Source organism: Podarcis cretensis, assembly GCF_951804945.1.
Source record: "Podarcis cretensis genome assembly, chromosome: 3".
In the NCBI taxonomy this organism is placed as follows: Eukaryota; Metazoa; Chordata; class Lepidosauria; order Squamata; family Lacertidae; genus Podarcis; species Podarcis cretensis.
Window position 1 is genome coordinate 30,484,393 of NC_137172.1, and position 16,685 is coordinate 30,501,077.

At 40.8% G+C, this 16,685-nt stretch overlaps 1 protein-coding gene across 4 annotated transcripts in view; it reads right to left on the reverse strand.

Moving 5' to 3' along the window:
- Positions 1–16,546, reverse strand: part of EPRS1 (glutamyl-prolyl-tRNA synthetase 1) — a 47,529-nt gene extending 30,983 nt beyond the window's left edge. Inside the window, exons 1-13 of one of the 4 annotated variants that reach the window (XM_079968408.1) lie at positions 15,956–16,546; positions 13,173–13,257; positions 12,001–12,100; positions 10,721–10,877; positions 9,841–9,986; positions 8,486–8,580; positions 7,483–7,609; positions 6,398–6,590; positions 5,486–5,657; positions 3,877–4,110; positions 2,311–2,395; positions 1,433–1,492; positions 1,106–1,126 (exon numbers count right to left, since the gene is read on the reverse strand). In XM_079968408.1, coding sequence (XP_079824534.1) covers positions 1,106–1,126; positions 1,433–1,492; positions 2,311–2,395; positions 3,877–4,110; positions 5,486–5,657; positions 6,398–6,590; positions 7,483–7,609; positions 8,486–8,580; positions 9,841–9,986; positions 10,721–10,877; positions 12,001–12,100; positions 13,173–13,257; positions 15,956–15,998 — 1,518 coding nt within the window. In that variant the 5' untranslated portion in view covers positions 15,999–16,546. The remainder of the gene's footprint in view (positions 1–1,105; positions 1,127–1,432; positions 1,493–2,310; positions 2,396–3,876; positions 4,111–5,485; positions 5,658–6,397; positions 6,591–7,482; positions 7,610–8,485; positions 8,581–9,840; positions 9,987–10,720; positions 10,878–12,000; positions 12,101–13,172; positions 13,258–15,955) is intronic. The other 3 variants (XM_079968410.1, XM_079968409.1, XM_079968411.1) reach the window with 3 other exon arrangements.
- Positions 16,547–16,685: the final 139 nt, after the last annotated feature.

A 16,685-nucleotide genomic window follows, 5' to 3' on the forward strand; every position in this document is an offset into this window, starting at 1 on the left:
TACTTGAAACACACATCACTCATATTTCCACCTATCAATAAGAAACACAAGGAAGTTGTTGACACCATGGATCTGGGCACCCCAGGAGTCTAAATTCAATAATCTGACTTGGGATTAGATCCAGGTATCAGCAACACTTGTGTTACTTTTTAATAGGTGTGAAGAGGTATAATTTTCTTATCAGTATTCACAAAAAAGCAAAACTTTAACTGCCCCACAGCTAACCAGCGCAGTTTGTTGACTGCACTAACAAACAGAGGTTATTTGGGTATACTTGAATTAATCTAACTGTTAAGAGTTTGCTTTTCTCTAGTGCTACTGACTCATTATTTTTGCTTTCTCAGTAGCTCAATACTTGGTCCTACAAACCAATTCAATGCCTTCGCTTTCACTCTTGCCCCAGGGTGAATGCATAAGGCAGCATACAGTGCCAAGAAGTGAACAACAACATAAATTTAAGGCCAATGGTGTTTATAAATTTGTTTGGCGCACTAGTGTCCATCTATGCAGCAACAAAAAGAACCAATTGATAATCCCTCATATAAAATAAAGAGAACAAATGACAGGGGCTTTAGGGGAATACAAGACACATGCCAGGCAAGCAAATACTTAGTTCTGGGGCAAGCCTCCTTGAAAACAAGCAAAAATCCAGACTCAAGTTAAAAGAATAAGAACAGCCACAGAGTTGTGCAGACAGACACAAACAGTTCGCCTTATTATAGTGTCCAAGCATCTGCTGCCAAAGAAGCAACTAACCATGTCAAGATGCAGTATTCCTTATTTGATGCTAAATTAAGACACATCAGAAGAGCTTTACTTGCTGTCTGAGAGAGAAAATGTTAACGCCTTCAGTACACTGCAGAAAGGCAGCATGTCCAGCATTGTAAATTAAAAGTGACACCTTCTTCTCCGTTGAGAAATTCAGACTCAGATCATTATTTCCCCTTTAGAACAGGAATAATGCATTTTAAGATGGAAATACACAGCTCTTGTTATGTAAGCAAACGTGGTTGTGCTATGAGAAGTTGCACAGTGATGGCTTATGCTATGTATGCTTACAATACTGTAAGCTATATGCTAAGGCAGAAAAAGCATTAAGTAATACCTTCTTACAGATAGCTCGCAGCTTGAAAGCAGAAAAATGAAATGCAGAATTTTCATCAGAGTTTACATTAGCAAAATATCATTATCTCCCACACAATTCAAGAACAACAATTCAGTATCAGACTGGCAGAAGTCAGCAAGATTAGTGTTAGCCCTGGTTAGCAAGAGGGGACATTCCATTTTCCTGAAGATGAGGAGCAAGGTGATGCAACATACTGCATTAGCTAGTCTTTGAAGAGCATTCCAAAGAACGCTGGGTTCACAACCAGCAACAAGAGAGCAGGTGTCAATCAGAAATGTCATCAGATCAAAATGGAGGAGCATGTACCTTTTTGTTAAATGACCAAATTTTATCCCACTCCATGTTTACAACTGATCGAGAGGAGCCCTGTAAAATATAATGGGAAGAGGGGGATAGGAGAAAGAAAGGCCATAAATCTTGATGGTGTTATTTGTTGTTGCATTTTGAATTACATCTTATTTACTTTAACCATTCCTCTTCCACAACCTTACTTCTTTACAAAAATAAACATCCTTCCTCAGGACTAGAAATAAGTGTCTTGCTGGGGGTGAGGGTGGGAGGAATCCATCAATAAGTAATCATTCTTTGTTGCAAAATAGAGACGATCTTCTTTAACACACTATGCTTTCTTAAAAGTTTCAGGTATAAGTCTGAGGGTAAATTAAAGATGTCCAGTTAGATATTGAACATGCTATAGTTATTTGATGTATTGTTATTTTCCAAATGTTAATACGATGTATCAACTTCTTTAAATCATAATCCTATGGTCCCTGGTAGAGTATCTCAGAGAATGAGTGGTCTATGTTTCACAGTAAGGTTGGTAGTACTATGGGAAATATAGCCCCAAAACATGTAAAAGGCTACCCATGGATTGGACAACTGAACAATCAAAGTCACAAGAGGAAGACTTTCCTGATGTTCTTGAAAGAAGGACTCGTCTATAAAATGACTAGATCTACAAAATAATAAAAAAATCCTTCCAGTAGCACCTTAGAGGCATGCACACTTCTTCAGATGCACACGAAAGCTCATACCAATAACAAACTTAGTTGGTCTCTAAGGTGCTACTGGAAGGAATTTCTTTTATTTTGTTTCGACTACGGCAGACCAACACGGCTACCTACCTGTAACTAGATCTACAAAGACACTCCAGCTGAAGGGAGAGTGGACATGCAACCACCTACCTGTGCAGCAATAAACTGTTTCAGTCCTTCAACTGTCATGCCTCTTCTTAGGACACCACGCACAGTTGGGAATCTTGGGTCATCCCTAATAGAAAGGAATTTCTGCTTAATTTAACAATGCAAAACTGTGACAATATCAAGAAGCCTATGTTGAATAAACTTGGAAGAGAAGATTCTTAAAATTCTCTTTTTATTTTGGCTCTCCCAACAGCCTGCACATCTTTCTTTTATCCTGCAAAAGCTGTGATACTGACTTTGATGAATTCATAGCAACCTGCTTAATTCTTGGGTATTTTCCCAAGAACAGCAGGCATCCCATAAGCACAGATCAATCTAAGGACCAGAAGAGTGTTTGCTGGAAATGGTTTTGCTGAAAATGATACAATGTATATCTAAAACACTATATCAGAAAGTAACAGTAATTTTTCAACAAACATGCATGCATTGTACCATTGATTTCTTAAATAATTACATAGTTACCCAAGGGATGTTATTAACATTCATACCAAACTTTCTGAGACTTTAACTCTCTTATTTTTGGAGATTTCTACTCATTTTGCTTAATTTATATGTAGTAAAAAGTTGTCAACAATGACACTTGAGAAGAACGAGCATCTTTCCAATCATATTTTTTGGGCATACAAGTGACGTGAAGAAAAACTCAATCTGGTTAACCTGGTTAATGTAGTACTAATAATTGTGCAGGTGGCCATGGAAAAGTAAATTAATCCACCATTCCTTTTGCATGGTTTTTGTTACTATTAGGTAGATTTCTGCCACATTCTGTTCCCCATGTTTGAAACCTCAGTTGAAAAGGAAAGATTACATTAAAAGAAGAGTGCAGGGAGACCCACACACTTTCCCTACTTTGAACCTACATATTCAAACATTGCTCATCACAAAACTGAGCACAAAACTCCACCCCCATCATTCTGCCCGGACACTGAGGTCCAGTGCTGAGGGCCTTCTGGCGGTTCCCTCGCTGCAAGAAGCCAAGTTACAGGGAACCAGGCAGAGGGCCTTCTCTGTAGTGGCACCCGCCCTGTGGAACACCCTCCCATCAGATGTCAAAGAGAAAAACAACTACCAGACTTTTAGAAGACATCTGAAGGCAGCCCTGTTTAGGGAAGCTTTTAATGTTTGATGGACTATTGTATTTTAATATTTTGTTGGAAGTCGCCCAGAGTGGCTGGGGAAACCCAGCCAGAAGGGCGGGGTATAAATAATAAATTATTCAATTTATTTATTTATTTATTTATTATTATTGTCAATAATTCTGAACAATTATCTGAGTTTGAAAGTCTAACACTGACAGTTAAGAAAAGTTGTTTGATAAAAAGACTGAGCAAGGGTATTTAAAATATATTGACTAACACAATAGCTAGCAAGTTGTAAACCTGTTAATTTCTTCATTCTTTGGAATAATTTTGTAAATTAAAAAAATTAAGCCACATCAACTTATTTTTAGTGTAAGATACTGCTTATGAAAAATTATCTATACACTGATTACATTGCAAAACAAATGTGCACATGTAATTCCTACCAAGTTTAACTCCTTTAACATACCAGCCATCCACTAGCCCTTCGTTGACAAACCAAGTGAGCTTCCTTTTAGACAATACAGTGTTGTTGAGGTTTAAGCGGCTGTACTCCCAGATATATGGTTTTCTTATTTCCAAGGCTTCAATAATCCAGTAGAACTGTTCATCTCTGTCATGATATTCTGTTGTTCTTAATGCATGAGTGACACCTTCAATACTGTCAACTATGGGACAGGCAAAATCATACGTGGGATAAATACTGAAACGTAAGAAAAAATGCAAGTAAGCTTCATGTGCACATTGAAAGTGTTGAGCACTGCACACACTATTAATAAATTTAATAAGCAATCTCTAAAGCAACAGAAAGATTTAGCCTGTTGTGATGACTACTGTTAATGAAAGAGGAAAAAAGAACTTTCTATTATCTTCAAACCAAGCTCAAACACTATACTGTACAGTTGTACCTTTGTTCTCAAACAAAGTGCTTGTGCTGTAATGTTCAGGTTTTGCTTCTGTTAAATATATAACAGAAGCAAAACTCTAACGTTACAGCACAAACACAGTAGTTATAGTGAGTGAGCTAGTTCCAGGAACTAGTGAGTGAGGTAGGTCCACAGTAATTATAGGAAATGAGCTAGTTCCAGGAACTGCTTTTCCAGAATGAAAAAGTGAAAGAGAAAATAGGAAGGTTTTTCTTTTGAGCTCACTGATAGTAGAGGATTGAGCCCAGCTGTAACTGTTCATAAAGCAAGCTTCTTTGGAGCAAAAAATTAATAGGGTGAAACTCCGTTATTACCCCAAATCCCTTTTTCCTGAGATAGTAAGAATGTGGGGGGAGCAGGGGGCCACCTGCAAGGAAGAATACTTAACATCTTCTATGGCTTCCAATCCCAGAAAAAAACCCCTCTCTCACACACACAGTGTGTGCTTTTTCCCAATTCACTTCCCATTTCAGATTTGGGAGGGAGTAGAAAGAGATTAAAAGGAGGAAGGAAGGGTTAAGAAACCGCTCTCTAATTCTCCCTGGAAAGTGCATCCGCAGTCCACAGTAGTATTAGGATGGGATCCCCTCAAAATGTTATCTCTGCCCAGTGTTTTAATCAGACAAAGCTATGCTGGCAAGGCCAGAAGCTGCTGTGAAAAGAAGAGGTTTTCCATAACACTGTTGGGATTTCATCAGGCAAAGCAAAACTCAACTTAATTTGATAAAGGGCCAAAGATAAAGACACCAATTCAGTGGCCCCATCCACACTTAATGAGAAACCATCGCTAAATTTTAAGAATAGTTTAGCAAGAATGTACAGTGTGCTGGGTAACACTGCAAAAATTCACGAGTCAATCCTCCCCTGGTCTTTCCTTCAGCATGCCAAGGAGGAAACAAACCAGAAGTTGGCTGGGCATGACATGTGAAACAGCTCTTGTGGTTTGTTCATAGAGAAACAAACCATTAGTGCTGGTTTGCAGGTAATGACAAACCAGCATCTGGTTTGCTTCCCTCCCTGTGTACTGAAAGAAGGACTGTGAGAGTCTCTCGTTCTGCAACTAAGAGCACAGTAGCCTGAGGCCCACTACTTATCTCACTGTAAGTGGCCCTATCACTAAGTGAATTGCAATTTCCATTTCCTAACACATACTTGTACTTATTTCCTGTTCGTGGATGTGGCTGGTTTTTGCAACGATAAAGAGTTGGGTCCCTCATGCATCCATTGTTACTACTCATGTCGATTTTTGCTCGTAGACAGCAGGTCTGCCCATATTCCGTTCCCTTTTTCATTTCCTCCCACATTTTGAAGTTCTTCTCAACAGCTATAAAACGGCAAAGATTTAGTTCAGATTTAATAACCCAGCTCTGGTACTATGAAATATTATTTACCAAAAGTGAGACATCTCCAACAAGAATGGAGCTAAAACTGACAGCAACTCTAGCCTAGCAGGTATTTTGGCAATGACTTTAACTAAAGAGTTTAACATTTTCTCATATGAAATTCCATTGATTTATTTAGCTACTATTGTCTCTTCTGACTGGCAGCATCTCTCCAGGATCTCAGATAGAGGTCTTTCCCAGATCTACAACATGATGATCTTTTAACTACATATGCAAAAAATTAACGAGATCATCATCTGAGGCCCATTTTTGTGTGCCTCCTCCATGAGAGGTCCAGAGGGTGGCAATACAATAATGGGCCTTTTCTGCAGTGGCTCCCCATTTGTGGATGCTCTCCCAAGGGAGACTCACCTGGTGCCTTCATTACATATCTTTACGCACCAGACAAAAACGTTCCTCTTCAACCAGGCCTTGGGCTGATTAGCATTCTATGTTCTTCTAAATGTGTTGGTGGGAAGGGGGTTCTTGATTTGTTTTTGTTACTGTTATGTATTTTGGGTTCTCATTTTGTATTTTTATGTTGTGAACCATCCTGATATCTTTGGATGAAGGGTGGTATTCAGATTTAATAAATGATGATAATAACAACAATAGTAACAACAAAAACTAAGCAACTAATTAACAAAGCAAATAGAGATGGAAGCCAGACAAAGCATCTTACAGTTATTTCTGTGCTTGGACTCTGTTCTTTGCTCTCGTTCCATTTTCATTTGTTCTGCTGGCGTATCATCTACATAAGCCTTCCCCTCATGAATGAGCTTCTCAGCATATTTCATTATTGTTTCAAAATGATCCGAAGTATATGTGAATTGGTCTGGTTTGATGTGCAGCATTGCAACATCTTCCAAGATAACCTGAAGATATAAATGTTGAAAGGATTAACTTGATATACAAAAATCCTAGTATGAAGTCCTCTCACTGACAGATCTTGCCTTTTTCACCTGATCCTTATTTTCACCTGATCCAGTAGGTCATTGGGGGTTGCGGTTGCTTACAGAGCTCTACAAAAGAACTTTGAAATCTTACTATGTCAATTTAGTTTTTTCTAAATGCTTAATTAATCCAGAGAATAACAATTTCTGCATTTCTGAATTGTGCATGAGGATATCCTAGATCTCACTGCCAATTTCAACCTCTCAGTACCTTCTGATACCATTAGCCACTATTTCCTTCTGAATAGGTCATCTTAGGTGGGAACCAGAGCCATCCAAGTGAAGAACAAGATCCTCAGTGCAATTATAGCAAGCCCACTTGGCTTCTTAGCACTATTAATGCATATGCATTGGGGTGAAAGAGGTTCATTTGCTATCAATGTGGTATTTTAAAAAACACTTTTTAAAAGCCCAGCTTCACAATGAATCAGGCTCTGTACTTGATTTCATAGTCTGCATTGTAAATCAAATAAATCCATAAGAGAGAGATCTTCTCTAGCTCTGTTCATATTTTATTCCAGTGCAATGAGCTTTTCTTCTCTGTTGTTTCATCCCATATCACCCAAGGTAACTTTTGAAAGCCTAGAAGCACATGGGTGAGGCCAAACACCCAGCTGTCTGCTGAAAAAAGCAAGGACAACATTTGGGTGGAAAGGACTTAGGTTCAGCCCCAGGCTATTCCTAAAGCACCTGTGTGAATGATACCCTTTGTGTTATGTAAGGTATCCCCACCCACTCCATAGTTAACAAACAGAACTGTATAGAAATCAAAACAATCGGAGACCCAGAATGAGATATCATTAAGAAAAGATACCTTTTCAAAATCTTCTTTTTCTTTTTCTGGATTTGTATCATCAAACCTCATGATCAGTTTACCCTTGAAGTTGACCTGGTAGTGCTGATTCAACAGAGCAGCTTTTGCATGTCCAATATGCAAGTATCTAGGCAGAAAAGAACGTCAAGAAAAAAAGAACATTGGATACAAGGGGAAAGTAAAGTAAAACATAGAGCACGCCAAAGGAAGAGGCAAAATAGTAGTATTTCCCTTCTTTAATTGCCACTGTAAAGTATGTTTTGTTTAATATAAAAAAAAACTTAAAACTTTTTCTTTCAGTCATAACTTCTTAGCCTCTTGAGAACAGAATCCAATTGTTTTTGGACTCAGACCAAGTTAATGTTTGAAGTCAGTGACTTAGGAATTGTACATGCACACACCACCATTCTTTTGTTTAAGGTACACTTTATATCACTTTCAAGACAAATGCCTACCACAATACTCAATAACTGATATGGCAAAAACCATTCTATAGCCTGATTATCATCAAAAAAAGCTCAAAAAAGAGGCTCCAGAAGGAAGGGAGCAAGGAAAGGAAAGCCCTATCCCCTAAGTGAAGCTCCACTCATAGTTCTTTCGATACAGGCCTATGTAAGCTAAAATATTTACCGGTAACTGATAAAACACAAATATTGTGAATCTTTAAATTTTCCAATTAAAAGAAATGTGAGCTAACAGTAATAATGCAGAACACTGAGGTTTCCCAGGACAGAATGAGACGGAAATAAAACTCTCAAAATATACTTTATTTTCCTTCATGTTTGACACATACATTTGTCAGTTACATGAGAAGGGCGTCTAAAGATAAGCAGTTTCATACAAAAGAACACGCTTTAAAAAGTAATTTAAAAGTAACATGGTTTTTAAATTCTCCTTTCCTTATGAAAATTACAAGAGAAAATCCATTCTCTATCTTTCACACTGCGAAAAGAGTGTGGGTTTAAAAGTCCTTACACACACCAACCTACAAATGTCAACTTACCCACTTGCCTCAGGAGGAAATCTAACAATGACTTTTCCCATCTCTGCTCCAGGGAGTTCAACGAATTTCCCAACATCTTGCTTCTTCTCTGCTGCCTTAAAATTAAAACAATGAATGAAATTATTAAATCACAAACTGAGCACAGAAACACACAGACTTTTATTATGAAAGCTAAGTTAGCAGTAACAACTGATTGAGTAAATAATTATCTGAGATGGGCTCTATGAACAGCAGCACAAGTTCAATGGGCTGGATCCAGAGAAAAGGCGGCTGGCGGAAGAGGCTTTTTCTGCCACCTCATTCCCCTGGCAGCTCTACCCCCCCCCCCACCTTGTGCCCCCAGCATCTAGAATGGGGACCTTCCAGTATTATCTTTCTGTTACTGAACAGAGAGCAGTGGTCAGCAGGTAGAAGTGGTGGTGCTTATATGATCTCCCGTTACAACACTGCGCTTACCAGGAGGGAGAGGGGTGAGGCAGCAGAAAGGTTGGCACAGTGCAAATGCAGGAAAGGAGTCAATCCAGAGCTCCTGCTGGTGAGTTTGCACCATGCTGACCTCCCTACCCATCCCAGCAAGCACAGTGAAGTCAGTGACAGGAAGTGAGATAAGCGTCCCTGTCCTTTCCCACTGATTGCTACTGTGAGCAAATCCCTAAGCTGAAACATGACAAGGTTGTTAGAGTGGCACAACTATATCAGTTAAAGCTTGCATCTTAACAGTTTGATTCTAAACTGAATATGCTTGTTTCTTTAACTTGCTTTTTATTGTACTTTGAGCACTACATCCAATACAGTGGTACCTCGGGTTAAGAACTTAATTCGTTCTTGAGGTCCGTTCTTAACCTGAAACTATTCTTAATCTGAGGTACCACTTTAGCTAATGGGGCCCCCAGAACACGATTTCTGTTCTCATCCTGAAGCAAAGTTCTTAACCCGAGGTACTATTTCTGGGTTAGCGGAGTGTGTAACCTGAAGCGTCTGTAACCTGAAGCTTCTGTAACCTGAGGTACCACTGTATAGGCTACATTGCACAGAAAGACAAAAACTGCTGTTAGCTGTGCTGGTCTACTAGAAAAAAAAAATATAAAAGCAACAGTAGTGCAATATCTTTTATAAGGACCAACCAAAAAGTCACAAAGTAATGAACAAGCTTTTAGTTTCCTCCCATTCTTCTTTTGAAAACTATGCTAACAACACTGCTGATTCAGATCTTTTGTGTCTCAGATGTGCAGCAGCCCATTGTGACCTTTTCTGCTCAGCACTTTGCAGATAAAATCATTTACATCCACCCTTAGTTAGATGACAGAACTCTGGTAGAATACGAGCCAGAAATGCCTAATCAGCAAAAAGCTTACCATTTTAGTCTTTGGAATAGCAGCTCCCACAGTCCACCTGGAACCTACTGACTGGAAAACATGCTGTGTTTCAAGAAAGTTGTACCAGCGTTTTACATGAACTGGAGCTTTACCATGAAGTAACAGCTCTTGCCCTGCACTGTTGCCTATTGGGGGGAAAAGCTATGTTTTATTAAACATTAGGAAGCAGACAGTTTGGCAGGATTTCTTACTGACATGATTCACACCAAACATCAGCACAGATCAATATTAGAAGCTCAGCTATGAGAACACACCACTAGAAAAAAATAAAATTCTATGTTTTAATTTTAGGGAGGGCACAGAATAGATGCATTCACTGAGCTGTTCAGGTGTACAGGTCTCCTCAAACATATGCAATTTTTTTGGGGGGGGAAAGTGGTATCACATTACAAAATAATTCACTGGCGAAAATGGTAAAAACACAGTTGGAAAAGCTGTTTAAACAATAATGTAACAGATCTGTAGATTCCATGGGTTGTAGCCTTCCATGAATAGAGTTACTTTCATTCATATAACAAAAATGAGGTATGCAACCTATTATGCTGCAGAATTTAATTCATGCAAAACATTATATGTTATTTAATCTGTCATTTATATCTAACTCTTCAATCCTAAAAGTGCTTCCAGAGCAACTATTAATTAAAACAATCTATTTAAAACAGCCATTACATTAAAACAATAAAATTACAGAACATCACCCAAAGCAAAAAGAAGAAAAACGGCTGGTCTCACTAAATTTACCAGTATGTAAAAATAGGAAGAGAATTCTTTGGATTTAAATTTCAAAATATATTAACACGCTGGTGAATGAGTAGTTACAAAGGTCCTGCAATTTTAACACATTTTCTATATTATTTACCTTTTAGTGTTGCCCAGACACTGAAATCTGCAAGACTCAAAGAGTTCCCAACCAAATAAGTTCTCAGAGAAAGGCAGTTATTGAGCTCTTGAACTGCTGAAGCAAAACTGGTGGAAGAAGACAACTTTGTGGTGCTGAACTCCATCCAATGGTCAACCTTTGGAAAAGAAGGGAGTTTTTTTTTGCTTAAATATTTTGTAACAAGTTATATAAAAGTGTTGTTTATAGCCAACACCAAAAATCATACACTGGGTGCTATTAACCTAAGTTTTACTCAGTATAGATCTACTGAAAACCAACTATTGGTCTTAGCCATTCAGTCTCCTGGAGCCTATCTTCGCATGCAGGGGAGGTTCCTAACGGACTGAGAGTTTGAGACCCATTGGCTATTCTCATCTGGTTTAGCCAGCCAGTTGAAGCCATTCCTGGGGTGTGGCTGCTGTCACATCTTGACAGCTTCTAGGAGCCACAGGGGAGAACTGAGTGCAGGGTAGGGTCCAAGGGTGGAGAAACTACCCCAGAAGAAGCACGACGAGTCCCCTGCAGAGGTACTATGATTCCCACACTAAAACCAGCACAATGAGCTTTTCTTAGTAGGTAATTAATGTCGGTGGCACTGTGGTCTAAACCACAGAGCCTAGGGCTTGCCGATCAGAAGGTCGGCAGTTCTAATCCCCGCGACGGGGTGAGCTCCCATTGCTCGGTCCCTGCTACTGCCCACCTAGCAGTTCGAAAGCACGTCAAAGTGCAAGTAGATAAGTAGGAACCACTGCGGCGGGAAGGTAAACAGCATTTCCGTGTGCTGCTCTGGTTTCGCCAGAAGCGGCTTAGTCATGCTGGCCACATGACCCAGAAAAACTGTCTGCGGACAAACGTCGGCTCCCTCAGCCAGTAAAGCGAAATGAGCGCCGCAACCCCAGAGTCATTCGCAACGGGACTTAACTGTCAGAGGTCCTTTACCTTAATTAACAGCCAGTGAAATTCTTTCAACGGTGGAGTAACATGTTGGCAATATCCTGTTCCAGGGAGGAGTCAAGACTCCACATTTTACACCATTTTCAAGGGCAGCTGCACATAGCATGAATTGCAGTTCGCTAATTTAAGTGGGACTACTTTGAACTAAAACTTAGTTGATTACCACCCATTGCCATTAGGGAATATTAAAAGAAATACACAGCCTACACATCAATTAATAACACTCTGCAACATTTAAGGTAATAATCAAATAGCAGGGGGAATAATCAAATAGGCAATCTCAAATATAAGCAATTGAATCATACCTCAGTGTGTTCCAGCAAATTAGATCCATATAATCCAGCAGACGTGGCAATTCTAGCCAGATAGCGAGCTATGGAATTCACATCTGTAAATGTAACTTGACTATTTAAAGGGGGGGGGGAGAGAGAAAGAAAAATACATGAGCTTCTCCAGGCTGAAATACAATTGCATTAGAATGGATCATAAAAGCAGCTTAGTAAGTTATTTTTAAATGAACTAATGGGCATTCTACCAAATAATAAAAAAAATCAGTTAAGTGCCTGCCCCTTTTAGACCTTTACAATATGCTGCGCTACTCTAAATCTCGTTACTTGAGGAGAAAAACCATCGGAAGTTTGATGATGTTCAATTAACTATCAAGCAAGAAAGGTGGCAACATGAAAATGTTTTTTTTAAAAAAAAAATAATATATCAGGAGAGATATAGATATAGATATGCTCAGGGCAATCTTCCTTTTTATTATTCTGAACTTAAAAACTAGCATTTTTCTACTTGGAATGAAGAGGGGCAGATGCTGCTCATCTCTGGTCCATGCTTCTTGATGGGGAAGGTGCCCCTGTATCTATTCACAACTAGCTCATAAAAATGAGTGAACCAGTCCCAGCCCCTTTACTTTGAATATGAAGAAGGGACAAAGAGAGGTGAAACAGCCAGTATGTTTATCAAACTAAACTGAGGTAACCATTTACAATGAAATATTGTTTGGGGGAGGAGGGGAGAAGACGGGAAGTGAAATACAAATTGCGCAACTGATTTCAATCAATTAGTTTACAGTAAGAATACTACTATTTTAGTTGTTGGGTGCTAAAACAGATAAAAATGGATTCTAAGCCTAATAAAGATAGCAAAAACAAAATAATGACAAACAGGAGAATTCCTAAATTAATTTTATTAAGAATACCACTCCAAACTCAGTTCAACGAAGAACTAAAGAAGGGTTTTTTACATAAAAAGTAGCAATAAAAAAGAGCAGTATGTAAATATATACAAACACATAGTAGCTTTATAATACAGAAGACAGAGGTCAAACAGGAGCAAAGAAGTGAGATGGCCAAATATTCATCCCACAAACAACCATTAAATCATATTACTCTTTCTTCTGCCCTCCACTCAACAGCATAAATACATAAATTGACTTTTAAAAGCACTAATGGCAAAGATACAAGGCACTTACTCAGATACCCGTAGAATGTTCTCTTGGCCTTCTTCAACTGAAATTTTAACATGATCCTTCACATGTTCTGCAGTAAGCAAGGCTCCTAAAATACAGTATTTGTTGATTAAAAGAGAAAATTTTTCATAATCATATTTTTTGAAGGGATTGAGATTAAACTCAATACTTCCCTCATCACTTGAAGACCGATACACTCAGGAAAGAAATCAGTTTATTCCTGCTGGTGATATTTCCGGGCAGCAATTAGGGTTGAAGAGAAGGGGGAAAGCCTTGACTAGTTTACAGTAATGACCTCAGTAGGGAAAGGCTGTAAATTCACTTACCAGCACTATCTCAAAATTCAAAGTGCTGCACCACAACACTATACTAAATGCATGATCCAAAGAAATCTTTATATTTAAGCCCTGCAGATTTCAATGGGAGCAGGTTAAACCTAAACTTAAAGCAGCTATTCTGTTTGAACTAACAGTTCTAAACTTCCAAGGACTGCTGTTAAGGTCACATCTATCTAAAAATTTTGGATACTTGGATTTTAAGCACTCCCCTGGTAGCTATAGGTGCCAAGAACTGCTTGCAGGTGAGTAGGCTGGTGCAAGAGGGATGAAGTTTCCTATTGCTCCTCCCAACCAAGCAACCAGAGGGAAGCCCCTCCTTCACAATCAGCTAGAAATGCAGAGGGTTGCTGCAGGAGGCAATGCACTCTGTCACTCCTCTACTAGCCCACGGCAAGATAGTAGAACAAGTATTTCAGGCTAGTAACTGTTTGTGGCTTATTTACAAGATTTGTCTTAATTTTAAAAAACATAAAAATCCAATGCATGTCTATTTGGCAGTAAGTCCTGGTTACAGTTTTAGTGAATCTAAACAAAAGAAGAAGAGTTTGGATTTGATATCCTGCCTTTCACTCCCTTTAAGGAGTCTCAAAGCGGCTAACATTCTCCTTTCCCTTCCTCCCCCACAACAAACACTCTGTGAGGTGAGTGGGGCTGAGAGACTTCAGAGAAGTGTGACTGGCCCAAGGTCACCCAGCAGCTGCATGTGGAGGAGCGGGGAAGCAAACCCGGTTCCCCAGATTACGAGACTACTGGTCTTAACCACTACACCACACTGGCTCCCTCAAGTTCACTTAAGTTACTTAAGATCCTCAAGTTCACTTAAGTTACGTTTATCATTTTGTTATTGTGCAGCTTTGACACTTCTATAAGTACCACTAGCTTCAATATACCAAATAAGTGTGCATTAGATGAAAGTTCAAATTCTAAATAGTCTTAGGCAAAATTATTTGGTGTTAAGTCCTGTAAAATTAAGAGGAATGCCTGAACAAACTTGCATCCACACTGTTAAAATACTCAGTGTTTTTCTATATTAGACTCAAAAGACTTGCAGCCTAACTCAGTCCAACTCAGCATTCATGCATTCATATTATTTCAGGTCAAGGTTTTGGTTTTGGTTTTTTAAAAAAGAGGGACAAAGAGAGAGGAACACACAAGCATTCTTTCTGGGTGAACATCTTCCTGCATTGTGTCCATAGCATAAGCACACTTGCTTCAGTGGAGCTTACTTCTCAGTAAGCATTCTTAGGATTAAATTGCACAACAAAATATGAATGTTTTAACTTTACTTATATTAAGTAGAACAATATTTATGGTACAATATTTAATATGCTAAACTTGCAGTATTATTAAGGAGTGTTATTGCAGGCAAATGCACATTATTCAAGACTACACTGGAGTTATTTCAGGAGGCAGGATGAGAAGCTATAATTACAATTCAGAAATCCCATGACTGAGCATAAAATCCTCCTGAGCTACGCCCCACTATGTCTAAAAGCAGTGCCAATTCACTAACGAAATGGCATTTATAGAATTTCATAAATATATATATATAGAGAGAGAGAGAGATGCTCAGAATTTACTTTTTCTCTCTCTCTTGCACTACGTGGACCAACTCCCTGGGTTTGGTTCTGCTTGATGGCATCTACACATCTTATAAACTGTAAGGATCTACAGTGAATGAGGTGCCTTTTCTGATCGTTAAGTCCGGTGCCACTAAAAGTGGCGATGCATTATTCTCGATGACCCCGATTGTTATTGAACAGGGTGGCTGTGAAGGGCGTGAAGGAATCACTAATCCGGAGTCCCAGGCATGCCAGGTTCCGATGCTTGTGGCCTATATATACTCTAGATTAGAAGATCCTCCAGCTGTCCAGCTCGGCGCCACGTGTCAGCCCCTTTCAGTCGAGCTCGGCCCACCCCCCAGCCCACCCCCTTTCTCCCCTTGCCTGCTTATGCATACACTGAAGGGAAGGGAGGCTCCCATGTAAAATAATGCAGCTGGCAACTACAAATTCACTTTGGGCAGGTGGATTATGGGTATGCTCTGTCTCCACATGAGTGGTTGTTACTCCAGATTGGGTATTTGGCTCTCGAGCCCCCAGTTTCTGCCTGCCCTTGCCGGCCTCTTCCCACCATCTCAAGCCCTTTCTCACCCACCCCCCTCTGCCCTCCGTCCCCTTTCGCCCGCCTCAACCCTCTCTCCCTCGGCCCAGAGAAGGGGGGGGGGGGAATGCGGCGAGGCGCGTCTCGCTCTGCCCTTGGCTTTGGAAACGTCCCCGCTGCCAGGCGAGCGAGCGGGAGGATGAATGGACAGGCGAGGCGCCGCCGCCGCCGCCTGACGCAACATGGCAGCCACACGCTGCCGCTCCACCAGCCCCACCGGAGGGGCTGCCCGCTGGCCTCCTCCCGCGTCCAAATCCCGTGTAGGAAAAGAGGGGCAGCCCTTACCGAGAGGGACGTCCGAGGGGTTCACCGTCAAGCTCAGCGCCATTCCGGCGGCGGCAGCGACAGGCAGAAAGGACCGGGCAGGAGCGCGGCGACTGGCAGCGAGGCTGAAGACGCGGCCCTCCCCTTTCCCGGCTCTGCTCCCGCCTCTCGAGTAGAGGCAGCAGCGCCGCCTCCTGCTTCGGCTCCCGGCTGGTCACAAGGCCTGACGCCTGCGCCTCTTCCTCCCCGGAGGACGCCGAGAGGCTCTTCCCCGCCCGCAACCCCGTAACTCTCGAGGCGCGTTTCTCCTAAACCGTAAAGCCCTTCTCGCCTTGTCAGCCGCGGCTCCTCCCCTCAGAAAAGAATGAGGGGCGGCCGCAGGCGCTTCACGCGATTGCTCTTCATACGTTACGTGGCAGGCGCGGGTTTGGAAGCGCGTGTGGCTGCTCGTCACGCAGCCGCCTACAGTATCCTTGTCGAGGACACACGTGGCGGGTTTGGGGGCTGTCAAGGAGCCCCGAGGCAGCTGGGATATTGGCAGCCTCTTCAGAAGCTGGTGCCTGAAAGGGCAAAATCTGCGACCTTCGTTTCAAACCTTGGTCTTCTGTAAGGAAGATGGGGCATGGGCAATGCTGCGTCATTGTCACTGATGGGCTATGACTATTGTTATTTTATTTTAGGTTGCAATTCTAACCAATAGTAAGGGTTCATAGCAGATACTCCTCACTTTCCCATTATCCTTCTAGGCTAG